Source organism: Notamacropus eugenii, chromosome 2, assembly GCF_028372415.1.
Source record: "Notamacropus eugenii isolate mMacEug1 chromosome 2, mMacEug1.pri_v2, whole genome shotgun sequence".
NCBI classification, from domain to species: domain Eukaryota; kingdom Metazoa; phylum Chordata; class Mammalia; order Diprotodontia; family Macropodidae; genus Notamacropus; species Notamacropus eugenii.
Window position 1 is genome coordinate 485,439,021 of NC_092873.1, and position 16,730 is coordinate 485,455,750.

Genomic DNA, 16,730 nt, shown 5'->3' on the forward strand with positions numbered 1-16,730 from the left:
GAATGTTGTAAGTTAAACATAGATGAATTAATTAAAAAATAAAAGCAAAAAAATAAGGCATGTTTAATAAAATAAATACAACTGCAATACAACAGAAAAAATAGAAGTGCTCTTTACAGAATTAGACAGGACCTTAGAGATCATCTAGTCCGACCGTACTCCCTCCTACCTTAGAAATGTGGAATTCAAGTCCAAAGCAGTTAAATGATTGGCCCAAGGTCGTAAAGATTAGTAAGCAGCAAAGTGGAGATTCAAGCCCAGGCCTTATGTAAAGACCCCAAAAGCCTCTGTGCCCCCAAAATAAAACCTCCTTTTCCCGGGGCAATTTGAATATCCACTAGAGGCCAATTCCTCAGACCCACTCTCCTAGAGCCTGAATCTTCACCAGTTTCCAAGTCCAGGCTCCCCTTCTCTTTACCTAATTCCTGGTCCTGTATTACCCAGATGAGAACCCTATAAAAACCCACCAGCCTTTCCCCTTCTTGGCACCCTTCCCCCTCACTTCCATCTGGAATGCCGATGAAGCCTGACTTATTTCTATCCTTCCTGACTGACCCTCTAATTATGAATGAGTGTTTCCCCTCAATAAAGCTGGCTTGCTTGACTTCCTCCCTGCTGACTCTGCCCTTAGGCTCGCTGTGTCTTGTGACGGTGCTCTGTCCTCCTTTTACTGCCCCTTGGAATCCCTCATCTTACTTTAGCTACACTTAAAATGTCATGACCCCAAATTTGGCAAAGCATAGAGTTCATACTATGATTCAGGTGAAGAGACAGGCTGTAGGGTCAGACACGGAGGCCCCAGATACTGGGCACAGCAAGATTATTTTCATGTAGTACCTAAGACCACACAGATCGGTCTTGTGGGCAGCTACACATTCTCATGTCCTAGCTGGAGAAGTAGAGCTACTCACCTCACACTTTCCTTAAATTGGATTCAGCTAGAGAGCTCCCCATTGTCACTGACATTACCCCCTGCTCCCTCTAGGCAGCAGCATAGACTAGCAGTCATTTAAACCTCACCTCAAATGTTGCTCTCTACATAGAGGAATGACAGGGATGATGACTGTGTGAAAGGTGAGGGAAGGGGACAGAAGAAACAACCCCTCTGTCCTCTGTCCTAGGGAATCCCGAGGGGTTGAGCCTGTGAGAAACAGAAACCCAAGGATTTGGGTCTACATGTGCTCCTTTTCTTTTTTCATCACAGTTCATTTTATCCAAAAAATCAAGGCACAGCTTGAGCCAACCCCAAGGATACTCTCCATTGAGTAGAAAAATGAAATGCAGCTCAGTGCAGAAAGTCAGTTTTTTACCTCTGCTCCTCTTTTCTAAGGAGTTCTTTACCCCTTTGCATGTGATGGACCCCTTCAGTAGTCTGGTGAAGACAATGAATCCCTTTTCAGCATCATGTTTTTAAAAAATAACTCAAGGACTTGCTACAGTTCATTCATTCACTACAGGTTAGTGAAAATAGATGTTTTCCCCACCCAGGGTCACAGACCCCCAAATTAAAGAAGCCTTGCTCTATATCCCATTGCATCATGAGGCCTAGCTTCTTTCTGTTGTTGAAGACAAAAGCCCCTTGCCCACCAGGAGGCCCTCAGCACTCACCTAACAGAGAAGAGTCCTGGACTGGCTTATGAGCTAATATCAATGCTTTATTATAGGTAGGATCACAGAATGTTAGAGCTGAAAGAAACGCTAGCCATTGTATAGTTCAACACCCCTCATTTTACAGATGAGTAAACCAAAGTCCTGAGTGGCACCATTGGAAACTGATGGAAAAAGAGCTGGATTTATTGGAAGGAGAAGTTTAGGTTGGAATCTTGCCTCTGACACTTATTAGCTTATCATGAATGTGGGCAAATCATAGACCTTCGATTTCCCATCTGTAAAAGAGGAATCAAAACCATTATTTTTAGTATCAAGTGATACCATATATGCAAAATATTTTGCAAACCGTAAGGTACTTTATAAACGTCAGCTAAGTGACTTGTCTAAGGTATCACAGTATGACTTCAGAACTTGATTGAAAAGACACTAAAACAAATTAAGAATATGAAGTCAAGAAGGCTTAATAAAAATCACTTTCACTAATTCAACATGCATTCAGAGGATACAGAATGTATATCCTTCACCTCACCCCATGGAGAGACTGGGGAAATGAGTGAGAGAAGGAAAGAAGTGCTGTCCATGTATTAGCAAGTCAGAGATAATAGCATCCTGATAGACAGTAAGTGCCAGAGATACACAGCAAATGCTTAATGAGCATTATTGAATTGAATTGAGGTCATCTGGTAAAACCTCATCTTTTGGGAGATGGGAAAACTGAGGCCAAGCAAAGTGAGCTGATTTATCCACCATCATATTCCTAGTAAGTAGAAGAGGCACGGTTCAAACTCGGGCTCTCTGCCTTCAGCTTCAGTATTCCTTCTACAGCACCATGCCACCTCTCATCCCAAGGTGCCTTTGATACCCCTCCCCCACCCCACTCCACCTACCCTGGGAAAAGAGATTGGGCCCCAACCAGAACAGCAGCACTGAGATTCCCTCCTCCCAGGGGAACAATGCCTGCCTGGAAAGGAGTGATTACAAGTGACATTCCCTGACCCCTTGCCCAGATACTCTTTCCTAATTCCCTGCATGCCTTACCTACCTCCTGCTCACTACAAGCCAGATTCACATTGAGCCCCAAAACCTTTAGCACCAAGGACTCTACACTGGTTCCTATGGCATCAATGGATCTGATGCGATAGTTCAGGGGCATCTTCTCCTCTTGAGGCTTCCTAGATGCTTCAAGGGAGAACACAGCCAGAGAGGACTAATGTGAAAACCAGAGAGGTTTCCATAAAGCACCAGACTTTTCAAAAGCAGACTGTGGCTAAATAGGTGCCTGAGGCCCACTGCCTTCTGCCCCAGGACCTTCCATTTAACACAAAACAAGAATTATTTAGGGGTGGGACAAGGAGATTGGTGGCAGAGATACCCTATTTCATCACCTGTAGATCATCCTGACCTAAGGGGAGCCATGCTCAGCCACCTCCTACCTCCACCCCAACACCTATGGAAAGAAAACTGCCTCTACAGCCAAGGCCTGCCCTAGGGAGGCAGCAGTGTCAGGAGGGAGCAGAGCAATTCCTCTAAAGGGACCCAGATATTTTGGATTGTCCAAAGTACTGATGGAGAGTGATTCAAGGTAGGAAGTCATTTGGGTTGAGTAGATGTTGGCAGCATAGATAGGCAGTGTAAACACTGACAGTAAGTTGTCTTCAAGTCTTTAAAAGCAATTTAGGATTCATGCAGACAACTGCAAAAGGGATTTTCAAATCCATTTTCCTGGAATGGCAAAGTTGGCTCAGGAAGCAGCTGGTCTCCAGCCTTAGGTCCACCAGATCCCTCAACCTGGTGCTTGTGGGAACAAACCGGTCAGGGCCACTGAGGGAGGGATAGGGGTGGTTATAATTATTAGTGATTCTGGTAAGTTGAGCGTCCTGATGCTTCTTCCTCGGGATTGTCTGTGTGCTTTAGAAGTGAATAAGACATCGAATTCTCCACCTAGAGAAAACAGAGAGATGAGGAAGAATTGGGGAAGTGGGATGAAGAGCAGAAGAGAAGGAACAAGAGAGAAACATAGGAGTCCACTAAGGAAGGGGAAAGTAGTATGGGGTAGAGTGTGTGGGGAGGAAGTTAAGGCACCACACTTACCTCAATCCTTTCTGTCTCTCCTGGAGTGTGGACTGTGAATGAAAAGAAAACTTGTCAGGGCCAAATATTGCTACATCAAAGGATTTGTAAAGTGTTAGAGATACTGGTGCAGTTGCTGCTATTTGTATAGATAAGACAGGAGCTATAAAGTAAAGCCCAATCTTCTACAACTTAAAAAAAAAGATCCCAGCCTGCCCCATCCTCAGTCCCTTTCTGAAATCCCAGAGAAGGTGGCCAGACTCCTTCCCTGAGCCAGCCCTACCTCCTGGCCCCAAAGCTGCTGCTGGGTCTGCAGCACATCTCCACTCCACAGCCCTCACTCTTCACCCTTCTCAGCTGAACATAATCATCTTCTACTAATGACACTGGATTTGAACCCAGAAGATCTGGATTTGAATCCTGCTGTCACCACTTAAAAGCTGCATACAATGCAGTGGAAAGGAGTCAAAGCAGATTTGGAGTCAAAGCAGAGTTCTGCCACCTGTGTGCCTTTCATCAAGTCACTTAAGATCTAAGGGCCTGTTTCCTCTTCTGTAAAATGAGGGGCGTTAGACTAAATGATCTCTGAGGTCTTTTTCATCTCTAATTCTATGATCCTATGATATTAGGATCTTGGGCAGATCATATGATCCTTTTGAATCTCACTTCATCTGTAAAATGGTGATAATAATACTTATACTCCTTAACTCACAGGATTATTGGGTATTATCTCCCTTCCCTGCACTACAGACCTCATGGTGCTTCTGAGAGGCTTTTCCTAGCTCTAGATATCCCTCACTCCCTTTTCTGAGAAGCACTGTCCTGAACTCCTGGTTGTGTAGGCTTTGCCATGTAACATCTCCACTTTTCCACATCTCCAATGTTGTCCTAGTTATCCTACAAAGCTGGCCAAGAGTTGAGCTTCTGACCTCCTTGCAACTCTACTGAGCTTCCACAAGCCTGCTTTTCTTCAGCCTCCAGTTCACCTTGCAGTATACACTGTCTGTGTCCCAACATATACTGGGACAGCAATGAGAGAGCCACCTGTACTTACTTGATTCCTCTGGGAGACTCTCCTTGTTTCCTATGTTTAGGGCTGTCTGGGAGAGCTAAGGCAGGACACATGGGGGAGGGACAATGGGACAGTCATAAAACTCAGGACCATGGACAGGGGAAAGAGGTTGATTCAAGGAGAAACAGACACAGCCTTAAAGCTGCCACACACCACCCAATGAGATACTTTATGAGACGGTAGGAAGGAAATAATTATGAAGGCCTTGGGATTATTGTATTCTAGATCTCAGGACAGGAGAAGTGGTGGACTAGGTGGGGAAGCAGCAATCTTCATCTCATGTGGAAAGATATCTGTGTCCAAGACCCAACAGTACCTGAGCCACTATCACCACCCACCCCTTCCCTATCCTGCTTCCAGGAGAGTCTAAGGCTCCCACCTTCCCTGAAAGTTTGGCTCCAAATCACTGAGGTCCCTTCATATAGCACTCAGGTTATTCAAGGAAGTCTGTTTGGAAGCATGGGGAGAAAGAGAAAGGCAGCCAAGAGTGTTGAAAAGAGGCCAGATTAGAAGTTGGAGCACTACTGTTGTTCTGACTCTGCCCCTTCATATTTGAGTGACCCCAGACAGGCTGCTTAACCTTTCTGGACCCCCAATTCCTCATCTGTAAAGTCAGGAAATTTTGTCAGATGACCTAGAAGGTCCCTTCCTGCTCTAAATCTGTGATCCTATGAAATTTCAAGCATTGCTTTCCCATTTCCACCCCCCCACACACAGCCTGTCCAGCCTAAGGGCACCTTGAAGAATCCAGTTGGGATAATCCCACCCCAAGGAAAAGAAAGTGGACATTAGTAAATCTAGAGGATTGTCCAAAGAGACAAGAATGTTGATAACTAAGTGGAATAGTTAGGGGTGTGTCTCAGAGGCCCCTCAGTTTAGATCTTAGTGTCTCTTAATGACTATTTTTATTTCTATCTCTCTGTTTCTTACTTTTTCTCTTATATCTTTGTTTCTCCACCAATTTACATGACAAATTAATTTTTTTTTAGATGGGTAAAACATTGTCTGTCAGCTTCCTATTTCAGCATCTGTGGGGTAAAAGAACTTCCCTGTTGTGTTAAAGAATTCCACAGTGCTAATTATGTATATGGCAGGGGATTCTTTAGGTTGTGGAAAAAACGTTACTAATCTCTGGATCTCTGGATCTCTGAGGAAGGATAGAGTAGGGATCTTGGCCAAGAAGAGAGCCTATTATATAAGAAACCAAGGGGAATCACATACCTGACTTTTTGTGTCGCTTGTAGTAATACAGGAGAACAACAGCAATTATAGTGACCACAACCACAAGGACCAGTATTATTGCGATTGCATTCACGGGGCTCACCTTCCCTCCTGATCTTGGAAGAGAGAGATCTCAAGATACACACTTCTTGTCTATCCCCCACCCTCTCCCTACCCTCCATTATTGTTAAATTAGCCTTGCCTCAGGCTTCCCGTTTACTTCTCCCTTATCTTTAGTAGTCAAACATCCTCCTAGTCTCAGCTTCCCAGATTTCTTGCCTTCTTTTAGTCTCAGCTCCAAGCCCACCTTCTACAAGAAGCCTTTCCCAATCCCCCTTAATTCTACTATCTTCCCTCTGAGATGAGCTTCAATTGATCTATATATTTTGGATTATACAGAGTTGCTTGGATGTTATTTTCCCCATCAGACTGTAAACTCCTTAAAGTCAGAGACAATTTTTTTCTTTCTTTGTGTCTAGAGAACTAAAAATAGTATGGGGCCTGACACTTAATAAATGCTTGTATATTTTTTGTTGACTTGATCCAGTCTCCTTCACTCTACTGATGGAGGCCTTCACTCATAACCTGGCAGATGGGGCCCTAGAGCCAGAAGAAAAGGACACTCCTCAGGCCTCTCTTCCAGGGAGGGGCCATGTGTGCAGGCTTACACAGTCTCTGCCTGGATACAGAACTATCTTGAAGGAGATGGCCTGGGAGATGACAGTGGATAGGTTGTGGGGTTCTAAGAGTACTTTATAAATTTTGTACGTGGATGACCATCTCCCCCTACTTAGGGGGTTCCGTTGGTATTCTGGGGTCAGCTGAAAAATTGTTGAAAAGCTTTCTTCTTAAAGCTTATCACTTGGGAGCTGTGGTTTCCAAAGGAGGTGAGCATGGAGAAACTGAACCTCTGGTTAGGACTGCTAAAAACCCTGCCCATCTGACCTGGTCTCCACAAAGTGAGACTGCCATGACTCTCCAAAGCTCTTTGCCTGGACTGGAATTACTGAGAGTGGTGGTATGGCATAGTATAAAGGGTGGGCTTGGAATAAGGAAGACCCACATTCAGGTCCTGCTGCTATGTTATCATAGGGATGTCACATCTGTCTCAGTCTCAATTTATTACCTCTAAAATAATAATAACATATAATAACAAATAATAATGCATGTGGGTGGGGTTTTTTGGTGGAGATTCAATGAATGCTTCATAAACCTAGAAATGCCATCTAAATGTCAATTATTCCTATTTTCTCTTTCTAGCATTTCCTTGTCCACCCCTTAAGAACCACATAAGCTCAGTCCTAGATGTCTGTCTTTTCCTCTCAATGCCTTGGCCAAGTCTCCTTACCTTGGACAGTGATCACCACAGTTGCAGATGCATGGGAAGTTTGCCCCGTGACCCCTGTACAGAAGTAAGATCCACTGTGAGTATAGTTCACTTTGGAGACAACGTAGTCGAAACTCTGAAATTCATACTTTAAGGCAATGTTATTCTGGTAGTATATGACTTTGTGCAGTGGTTTGTTTCTCCAACTGTGGCACCTCAGGATCATCGTGTCACCTTCCATGAATTCTAATCTTTCTACTTGGAGTAGCAGCCAATCTGAAAGACAAACACAGAGGCCACTGGCTCAGGACATTTCAGTTGGACCTAGAGCCTTGGGCCATCTAAGACTTCCTGCCATCTCCAAAGAGAAAGAAAAGCAAACTTCATCATGAGCAATGATTCCAACTGCCAGTTGAGGGCATGAGAATGTCCTTTGTTGTTTGTCCTTGATGTCTTGGCTCAAGGGTGTACTGGAGTTAAGGGGGGGAAGGGGGTTTGCACAAACTCATCAGATTCACTCTTCCAGAGTCATTAAAATCCAGTGCTAAGACAAAAATTAGAATGGCAAGCAAAGGCCCAGGATGAAGTGAAAGATCCTGGCATCTTTGCTGTCTGACCAAGCTCTAAGCACACCACAGTGCCTGCTTCAGCCCATGGCCATTGGAATAAGATGTTCTTATCTGCCCTCTGTACTGGCAGAAGTCTTCACATACTTGGGGCAGATGCCCCACTAACTTGTCAATGGGTTTGTGGCTAGTTGGTTACTCTCCACCTCATTAGTCCATCTGCCAAGAGGGAGAATTGAAGTCAAATAGACACTAAAGGTGGATGAGCAGCGCAGAGATGGATCTAGCAAACCCTCACACCAGAGGTACTAGTCCTCCTTAAATAATCATTCAGCACACATAAGAGCCCAAGAAATGGGGAGAATGTGCAATAAGACAAACATGGAGGCAACTTGGGAGGAACTAAAGAACTAGGCAGAGACCTAAACGTTTTAGAGAGTATGAGGTCATTTATAATCTGGAGCCCTAATCCTCAACCCACAGGGGATGCTAGTAGAGCATGGTGAACTGACCATGGGACTATACTGCTCAACCAACTCCAGTGGCTCCCCATTGCCTCTAGGAAAAAAATGCAAATTCCTTTGTTAGCTTCAAAAGGCCTTTATAATTTAGCCAGCTTCATTGGACATGACTCTTCCCTCCCTTGGATTTCAGCACCCAGTCCTTCTCTCTCTTCCTCTCATGCTACCTTCAGCTCCCCACTCCAGGCTTTTCTGCTGCCCCTTTCTATATTGAGTCATATTGCCTATGCCTGGAATGCAGTCCCTCTTTACCTTCTCCTCATAAAGTCCCTCTCTTCCTATAAGACACAGCTCAGGCAATATATTAGTGCATGAAGCCTTTCCTGGTCCTCTTAATTGCTAGTACCCTTCCTTCCAAAATTCCCTGTCTTCATTTGTACATGTAAATTGTACAGTATGTTGTATGTATGTATATATATAGTATAAATAATATACGTGTATACGTGTAAATATACATTACATGTACTTATTACCCCCCCCCTTAGAAGGTAAGCTATTTGAGACATGGGATTGTCTCATTCTCTATACTTATATTTCCAGGGCTTAGTACATGGGAGGCCTTTAATAAGGACTTCTTGATTGATTTAATGTAGGTCCCTTGTCTCCTGGTCACTTGCAGGTGGGGGAGGGAGTTCAGGAAATTTCCTGGCAGAAATGAGTCGTGAAAATAGAGTCAGTGAGAAAAACTGAGAACAAGACAAGCTAAACTTGCACCTCAGGAAGGGCAGCAGTGAAAAGGAGAATTAAAATACCTTGTGAATTTCTCAGGAACTCTCCCATCCACTTGCATTGGCATATTAGTTCTGCCAATAAACAGGATATGTCCCTTTCCAGGCTGTACTGTAAGCAGATTTCAACCCTCCCCTCCCCCTCCGTCTTACCCCAGGCTCCTTGCTTCACTTACCACTAAACACCTGTAGTTTCACAGGGCTGCTGAGGGCTGTGTGTTCTGTCCGACACTGGTATTCCCCACCATCCTCTGTGTTGACAGCTGGGATGAAGTAGGAGTCCTGGTGGATGGGGAGAGCTGACCCATTGTGGAACCATTCAATGGATTCCTTTCCAGGGGTCTGGAACCCTTCACAAGTGAAAGTCACATTGTCCCCTCGAAGCACATTGAACCATGGGGGCTCCAGGGTCAGTACTGCCCTTGGGGGACCTGATGGGTAGAGGAGAGGGGAATGAAGAAAAGGAGTCCCCAAGGAGGCATCAGATTCCAGATGTGAAGGGAGGACACCAGAGACAGGCACAGAGAACAGAATGGAGCATATTTAGAGGGCTGTGGAGGAGACAAAAGGTCAGAGCTGGGTCAGCTGCTGGTGGCAGTTTTCTCACACATTGATGCCACACTGAGTCATGAAGCTACAGGGCCTTTTCCAGACGGGTGGGCAGCTCCCTAGGGATTCCTTGGGTCCCATTTGATTGGTAAAAAGCAAACAAACAAACATAAGAATAATAACCAAAAACCAGAACACCCCAAGAGCTCTCATCTTCTTCTCAGAGGGAACCCATTTCAGGGAAAGGCAGACTGAATGATCTGGAAGATCAGTCTCCAAAATCTAGGGGAAACCCTGAAAAGTTCTGGGATCAGTTTTGTTCTGTGGGAAGGATAGGGATCCATTTATTGAGGAAGCGCTCTTCCTGCAGGAAGAGAGAGAGTCACATTTGCCTCCATTCCAAGGCCAGGAACCCCAGCCCCTACTACCTGCTAGCCTCATCAATGGATCTGAGTGTCTGCCCCCAATCCCTCCTCCTCCAATGTTCCCAAATGACATATTACAGAGACTCAAGATCTAAGCATAACAGATATAGACACATGTACAATGCACAGTACATATGCTCAAGATGGTGTAGACAGTAGCACCCACAGACTGTGAGCTCCTTGGGAGAGGGGATTGTGTTTGCCTTTCTTTGTATCCCAACAATCATTAGTTTCTGAGACATCATGGACACTTAATAAATACTTGTTGACTTGATTTGACATGACCCACACAGCACATACACAGACATTTAGACATCACTTGGGGCAGGAGAAACTAGCTTTGGATTCAGGGATCTTGGGTTCAAATTCTAGTTTAGCCATTTACTAGTTGTGTGACCTTGGGCTACTCAGCTAACCTTTCTTGGACTCAGTTTCCTCACCTGCAAAATGAGACAACTGGACTAGATGACCCCTCCCACTCTGATCCATGACCCATCAATATGTTGATAACCTCAGAGCAACCACAGACATAAGGAATCCAGACATGACATGAGGAGTGGGAATGGGAAATTAGTAATTACTAAGTGCCTACTGTGTGCCAAGTAGCGTGCTAAACATTGTCCACACATTCTCTCATTTGATCCTAAATCATAAGATTTAAATCTTAAGGGCTGAAAAGGACCATAGAGATTATCTAGTGAGTCCAACTGGCTCATTTTACAGATGAGAAAACTGAGGCTTGGAGCAGTTAAATAACAAGGTCAAATTGTTATTTGGTAGCAATTTGTTATTAGTAGATAGTAAATAGCAGATTTTTCTTTCAATGGAGCTGGTAGTGAAACACATGCACAAGCCCGTGGATACAGAAGAAATGGAATATACACATAAACACTGCTCAAACCAGAAGGGCAGCTAGGTGGGGCAGTTTATAGATGTCAAGAAGACCTGAGTTCAAATCCTTCCTCAAATACTTACTAGCTGTGTGACCCTGGGAAAGCCTTATAATTCTGTTGCCTCAGTTTCTTCATCTGTTAAGTGAGCTAGAGAAGGAAGTGCAAACCAGTCTAGTATTTCAGCCAAGAAAACCCCAAATGGGTTCACAAAGATAATAATAATTCCCTCAAACACAGAGAAACATGAGGACACACCTGCGCAGACTAGCTCTTTTTAGAAGGTATATGCATCCTATGGATTCTGTGACTGAAAAACAAATTTCTTGGGTAGAGCACTGGGCCTGCAATCAGAAAGGCTTAGACAGTTACTTGCTGTGTTTCCATGAGTGAGTCACTTAACCCTTATTTATCTCAGTTCCCCATTCATAAAATGAGGATACATTAGAGAAGGAGAGTTGGCCACGACTGAATCATCTAAAAAAACCAGGTTCCTGAGGAAGAGGGTTGAGTCTCTAGCAGTAGAAAGTGAAACAAGCAGTTTTGGTTGGAAGGTACTAGGAGAAGAGTTCTAAGTGACAGTTGCTTCTTTACTGACCCTAAAGTCTCACTCTTCCCTTAATGAGGTGGGCTCAAGACTCCAGTCAATAGGAGTTACTGTCCTGCATGTACTGATAAGTCCCATATGGCACTGATATGGATGTTCAGGAAGGGGGGAGGAGAAAGGGATTGTTAAAAAAAGAGAGGCCAAAACTGAATATAGAACTTACCATTACTCCTGATGGCAGGAGCTGCAAGAGACCAGAAAGCAGGGATTAGATCAGTTCAGGGAACCGAGGTGCCCAGCTGGGCAACTCCAGCGTGGAACTCTCACTAGTCAGACTAGGGACCCAAAGAAGCCTGCTGTGAAATCTTTCCCCAGTGTGCCTCAGAGCTGCCTGGAGTCCCTGGAGTCAGAAGGATTCCAGGGGCACTGGAAATCCCCTCTCCAACCAAATAAGAAAATAACCTACAGTCTGCTCAGTGACACTTGAAATGCCACAGTTGGAGACCTTGCTGTGGCTTAATGTTTTGTTCCCTTTCAAAGTACAAACATCTTTCCTCCTCAGTGTGAATGACTTTATTGAATTAAACCCTTTTTTAAGAGTAGGAAGCAATCTAAGAGTGCTCATGAACAGGGAGAAAGACAAACAAAGGAGAATCTCTAAGGGACTGGCTATATCTGGCTGTGCTTTTTCTTCTTTTTTTGTTTTTGTTTGTCTTTTTATTTGTTATTTACTCATTTTTAACTTTTTAAAAATTTTTGAGTTCCAATTTCTCTCCTTCCTGTCCATCTCTCATCTACTCATTGAGAAGCAAGAAATGTGATATCAATTATACATGTGAAATCATGTAAAACCTATTTCCATATTACTGGCTATGATTCTTAAGAACTAAGAGAGACCATGGGGGCTGCATGTTAGCTTAGGATTGGAGAATAGTCACAGTTTAACCAGGTAGTGCAATGGATAGAGCACTGGGCCTAGGCAGGAAGACCTGAGCTCAGAACTAGACCTCAGATGCTTAACTAGTTGTGTGGGTAAGTCTCTTAATACTGTCTGCCTCAGTTTACTCATCTGTAAGATGGGGTCAATAACAACACTTACATCATAGGGGTGTTATAAAGGTCACATGAGATAATCCATGTAAAACCCTTTACAAACCTTAAAATGCCATTTAAATGCTAGCTGCTTTTATTAGTTCAAAGGCAGAATTGGATCCTTGCCTGAACAAGGGAATAAGGCCAGGGATATTTAGATATTCATAGATTGTACAGAGAGAAAGACAAAACTTTCCCCCCATATAGAAAGAAAGACAGAAGAGGATGCTTGAGAAAAACATCTCCCCAGCAACAGATTGAAAACTGTTGCTGCAGACATCCAATGTATTTGACAGAGGAACTGGTCTGAGATTCAGGAGACATGGCAGTGTGTTTTCAAGAAAGAAAGTCCCTTCATTTACCAAGTGTTTATGGAACATGGGCTCTGTCGTTTACTTACTTGGGTGAGATAATGAGCCCTCCCTAGCTAACTGTAAAACAGGAGTACTGGACTCAATGGCATCTCGGGTCCTCTACAAATTCTATTCCAGCCTTTCCCTCATTTTCACAACAAAGCACTGCTCATTATCAAGTCTAGGGATTTCTCTGCTTATGTCCTATTAGATCCTGGAGTCCCCCAGGTCACTAAGTAGACTCAATAGGTGACTTAACAGAACTAAGAGCTATTGGGATCTGTCTGGATACCAGTATGAGCTGTATAACATTTGGGGGGAGTGGAGAGGAGTGATTTACTGTGGGCAGGTTTGACCTTGGTGGGGTAGGAGATCCACAGTCAGTATATCTCATCTAAATTTAAAATTTGATCTGGAGATGACTCCCCCCACAGAAAAAAGGAGAAAAAGAGGAATTTGCCCCAAAATTAGAGGCATAGAGGTTTTGAAGTCAGAGGACCTGAGTGCAAAATGAAGGTTCTCCTACCTTGGCAAGCTTGGGCAAATCATTTACCTTCTTTGGCCTTTGTTTTTTGATTGATTTTATTTTTTCATTTAAAAAATGGGGAAAGAATGGGAGACATCCAAGTGGCCACTAAGGTTTCTTCCAACTCTAAACCTTTGATCCAAGGCCACAGCTTAGAGTTTAAAAGTGCACTAACACTTTTGAGGGACAGCCTATGTACGCTTCCTATCTCACCAGCACCCTTAATGCCAGACAGTGTCTATGCATCTGAAAGAAATAAACACAATTCTCTTAATTCTTCAAGATTCACAATCTGCTGCTACTGAATTACTGAAATTAGGGTTTTCCTTATTCCCGGGTTCCTCGGATAAACACTTCCCTTCCCTTAACAAGGAAAGTCAGCTTTAGACATGGGAAGGGGAGCAAACTTTCATGATTTGAGCCACAGAGGGAGAAGCACCCTCATCCACCCCTTGACCGAAGCAATTTGATTCCTCTGTGGTTATTAAAATAGAAACATCCTGGAGATGCCTGTCTGACACTGAGTTGTTATGAACTACTTATACCACAGAGAGGGTCATGATCTCAAAGAGAAGGCTACAATAGCTGGGAGAAAGAAAAACTACCAGGTGCCTGATCAGGAGAGGATACCCACAGAAGAGCTGGCTTTAAGAATCAGCATTGTTGGCATGGGATTGACCAGCAACTTTAACATCTGCCCTCTATCCTGATTTTAAGGAACTGGTTATGTTTAGCTCCTTCCCACCTCCATCTCCATCTTCTTTCCATCTTCTCCACTCATGCTTTTCTCTCAAGTTAGATCCCTAAACAATTCCCGAGTTAGAATTGGCCCTTTGTCTTTGCACCCCCATTTTCTGCTGCATTAAGCTCAGACTCACCTAGACACAAGAGTGTTACCCACAGCAGCACAGAGCTGGTGGACATGATAGGCTGGGGTCTCCACAGTCCCCCCATGACAGGCACAGGAGGTCAGGAGTGGACTCCAAGCGGCACAGATTCAGAAAATAGCAGCACACACCCGTCCCAACAACCCCAGCACGTCCACTCCAGAGGACAAGTAAACACGTCTTCTAAAAGAGGAAATGAACATGGGCCTTCTACTTCAGAATCTCCTCCCCTCTGGCCCTTTCCCTGACTCTCCTCCCACTGAACTCCCCCTTCTTTGTGCTCCTCCCTCTTTTACCAGTGGAATGCAGGGTTTCCTGGCCCTGAACCCACACAGCTGGAGCTAAATCATTACACAACTCTAAATTCAGAGAAATCTACTGCATAGCAAACAAACTACCCTGAACTTGCCTCAGTAGAACCCAAGCTGCAAGCTGCACTGGAAATAGAAGTGTGTGTGTGTGTGTGTGTGTGTGTGTATGGATCACAGATATGTGTGGCGAGGAGAGGGAGAGACAGAGAGATAGAGACAGAGACAGAGACAGAGAGAGACACAGAGAGAATATGTATGTATGTACATACATATGTATGTTTTTGGGATCATAATATTCTCCCTACCTACCTTAATATGTTGTTGTGAGAATGGAATGTGATAATACATTTAAAGTTATTTGTCAACCTCAAAGCTGTATGTAAATGCCAGCTGTTGATTATTCAAAGGACCTACCCCAGACTCCAATCCTTATTCAGAGAGAGAATGGAGAAATATGAAAAGTACTTTTACCTGGAGTTCCCTGATATGCCATAATAATAACATGTTTACACAGCACTTTTCTTATGACTATCCTATGACATATGGTGTATATATTATTCCATTTGGTAGGACAAGCAGGAGCTCAAATAAGCTGAGTGATTTGCCCATGGCCAGAGACCTATGAAGTATCAGAACCCATTCTCTCTGTCCATTATACCACTGAATCTGAGTTCTTGGTGCTAGAAATAGCGACTTGAGGTTGCCCATAATTATGTTATCCATAATAATAGGACAAAATACTCCAGGGAAAGTCAGGAGGTGGGGTGAGATGGGAAGCTCTTTAGACTGGATGGATGGGGTGGTGCTTGCTTCAGTACTCCATATTGGGGGAGGGAGTGCTGAGATTGGAGATCCATTTTGAATTCTGAGTTGCAGTAAGTTTAAAGCCAAGTGTGTGTTGTGTTTGCACTGTCTCTCTGGGAGTGGAGGATCACCAGGCTGCCTAAGGAGGATGAATGAGAACAGGTCAGAAAAAAAAAAAAGAGAAAGTTGAAGCTCCCAGGCTGCTCATTATTGGGATTGGACCTTTGTATTTCCAGTATGGAGAAGATAAGATCTAAAAAAAAGTCTCAAAAAAGAAAGAAAGAAAGAAAAGGAATGGAATTCTAAAGGCACAAAGAAAAATAATTCCAAGGAAGAGGAAAATAGGTGAAGTGTCTGAATGACAGAAAATACAGATGTACAGGCAACTTCCTAACCAAGTTAGATTTTTTGGAAGATGTGTACAGGAGGCAGAGCCAAGATGGTGGAGTAAAGGCAGGGACTCACCTGAGCTCTCCCCCAAACCCCAGCTGAATCAGCAGTGGCAGTAGCTGCTTACAGAGCTCTCAGTCCACAGATGGTAAGGAAGTTGAACAAGAAGAAGATTGCAGAGGTCTCTTTGCTAGCACTGAGGAAGGACTCTGTTGTTTTGCCCATATTTGGATCCAGTCCTGGGTGGTAGTCCCAGGGTAAAGAGGAACACTAACACAACAGACCTTGTGGGTCCAGTGGAGTGGCAGAAAACGGTGCTTGTGGTCACTCACAGTTCAGAGCACCAGACAGGAGAATAGCAAACATCCCTTCATAGAAGAATTGAAAATTTATAGGTCCCTAGAAGTATCTTTGAAAACAGATACATAAAACTCCTAAAGCTTGGGTCAGTGCATCTCCACCTTGGAACCAGAGCCCTACTTTAATGAAAAGTTAAAAGTCAATTAATAGACTGGGAAAATAAACAAACAAGAGAAAAAAACTTCTGGCCATAGAAAGTTACTATGGTAACAAGGAAGATTAAAACACTCACTTAGAAGAAAATAATAAAGTCAAAGCTCCTACATCCAAAACCTCCAAGAAAAACAAGAATTGAAAAAAATAAGAATTGAGAAAATAGAAGCTAATGACTTTATGACAAATCAAAAAATAATAAAGCAAAACCAAAAGAATGAAAAAATAGAAGAAAATATGAACTATCTTATTGGAAAAACAACTGACCTGGAAAATATATCAAGGAAAGATAACTTAAAATTATTTAACTACCTGAAAAACATAACA

General features: G+C 43.6%; 1 protein-coding gene across 2 annotated transcripts; it reads right to left on the reverse strand.

Annotated features, from left to right (window-relative positions):
• Positions 1 to 1,634: 1,634 nt before the first annotated feature.
• Positions 1,635 to 15,673, reverse strand: LOC140529854 (low affinity immunoglobulin gamma Fc region receptor II-like). Of its 2 annotated transcripts, XM_072648825.1 has the most exons (7): positions 14,377 to 15,673; positions 11,751 to 11,771; positions 9,293 to 9,547; positions 7,323 to 7,577; positions 5,975 to 6,085; positions 3,703 to 3,734; positions 1,635 to 3,552 (listed from the first exon to the last, which is right to left on the reverse strand). In XM_072648825.1, exons 1-7 carry the CDS (start codon positions 14,450 to 14,452, stop codon positions 3,463 to 3,465), a joined length of 840 nt encoding a protein of 279 aa, XP_072504926.1. In that variant the 5' UTR covers positions 14,453 to 15,673; the 3' UTR covers positions 1,635 to 3,462. The 2 variants fall into 2 exon arrangements, with proteins under 2 accessions (XP_072504926.1, XP_072504927.1); XM_072648826.1 differs by lacking the exon at positions 5,975 to 6,085 and having other exon boundaries at positions 3,261 to 3,552.
• Between the last annotated feature and the right edge of the window lie 1,057 nt (positions 15,674 to 16,730).

Excerpts from the sequence above, each read along its gene's own strand:
- LOC140529854 (XM_072648825.1), bottom strand. The coding sequence starts at position 14,452 with ATGGGGGGACTGTGGAGACCCCAGCCTATCATGTCCACCAGCTCTGTG. Across the intron at positions 6,086-7,322 it reads TGTGGTGATCACTGTCCAAG|GAGGGAAGGTGAGCCCCGTG; the intron begins GTAAGGAGACTT and ends TTCCAAGATCAG. Across the intron at positions 3,553-3,702 it reads GAGAGACAGAAAGGATTGAG|GTGGAGAATTCGATGTCTTA; the intron begins GTAAGTGTGGTG and ends TGTTTTCTCTAG.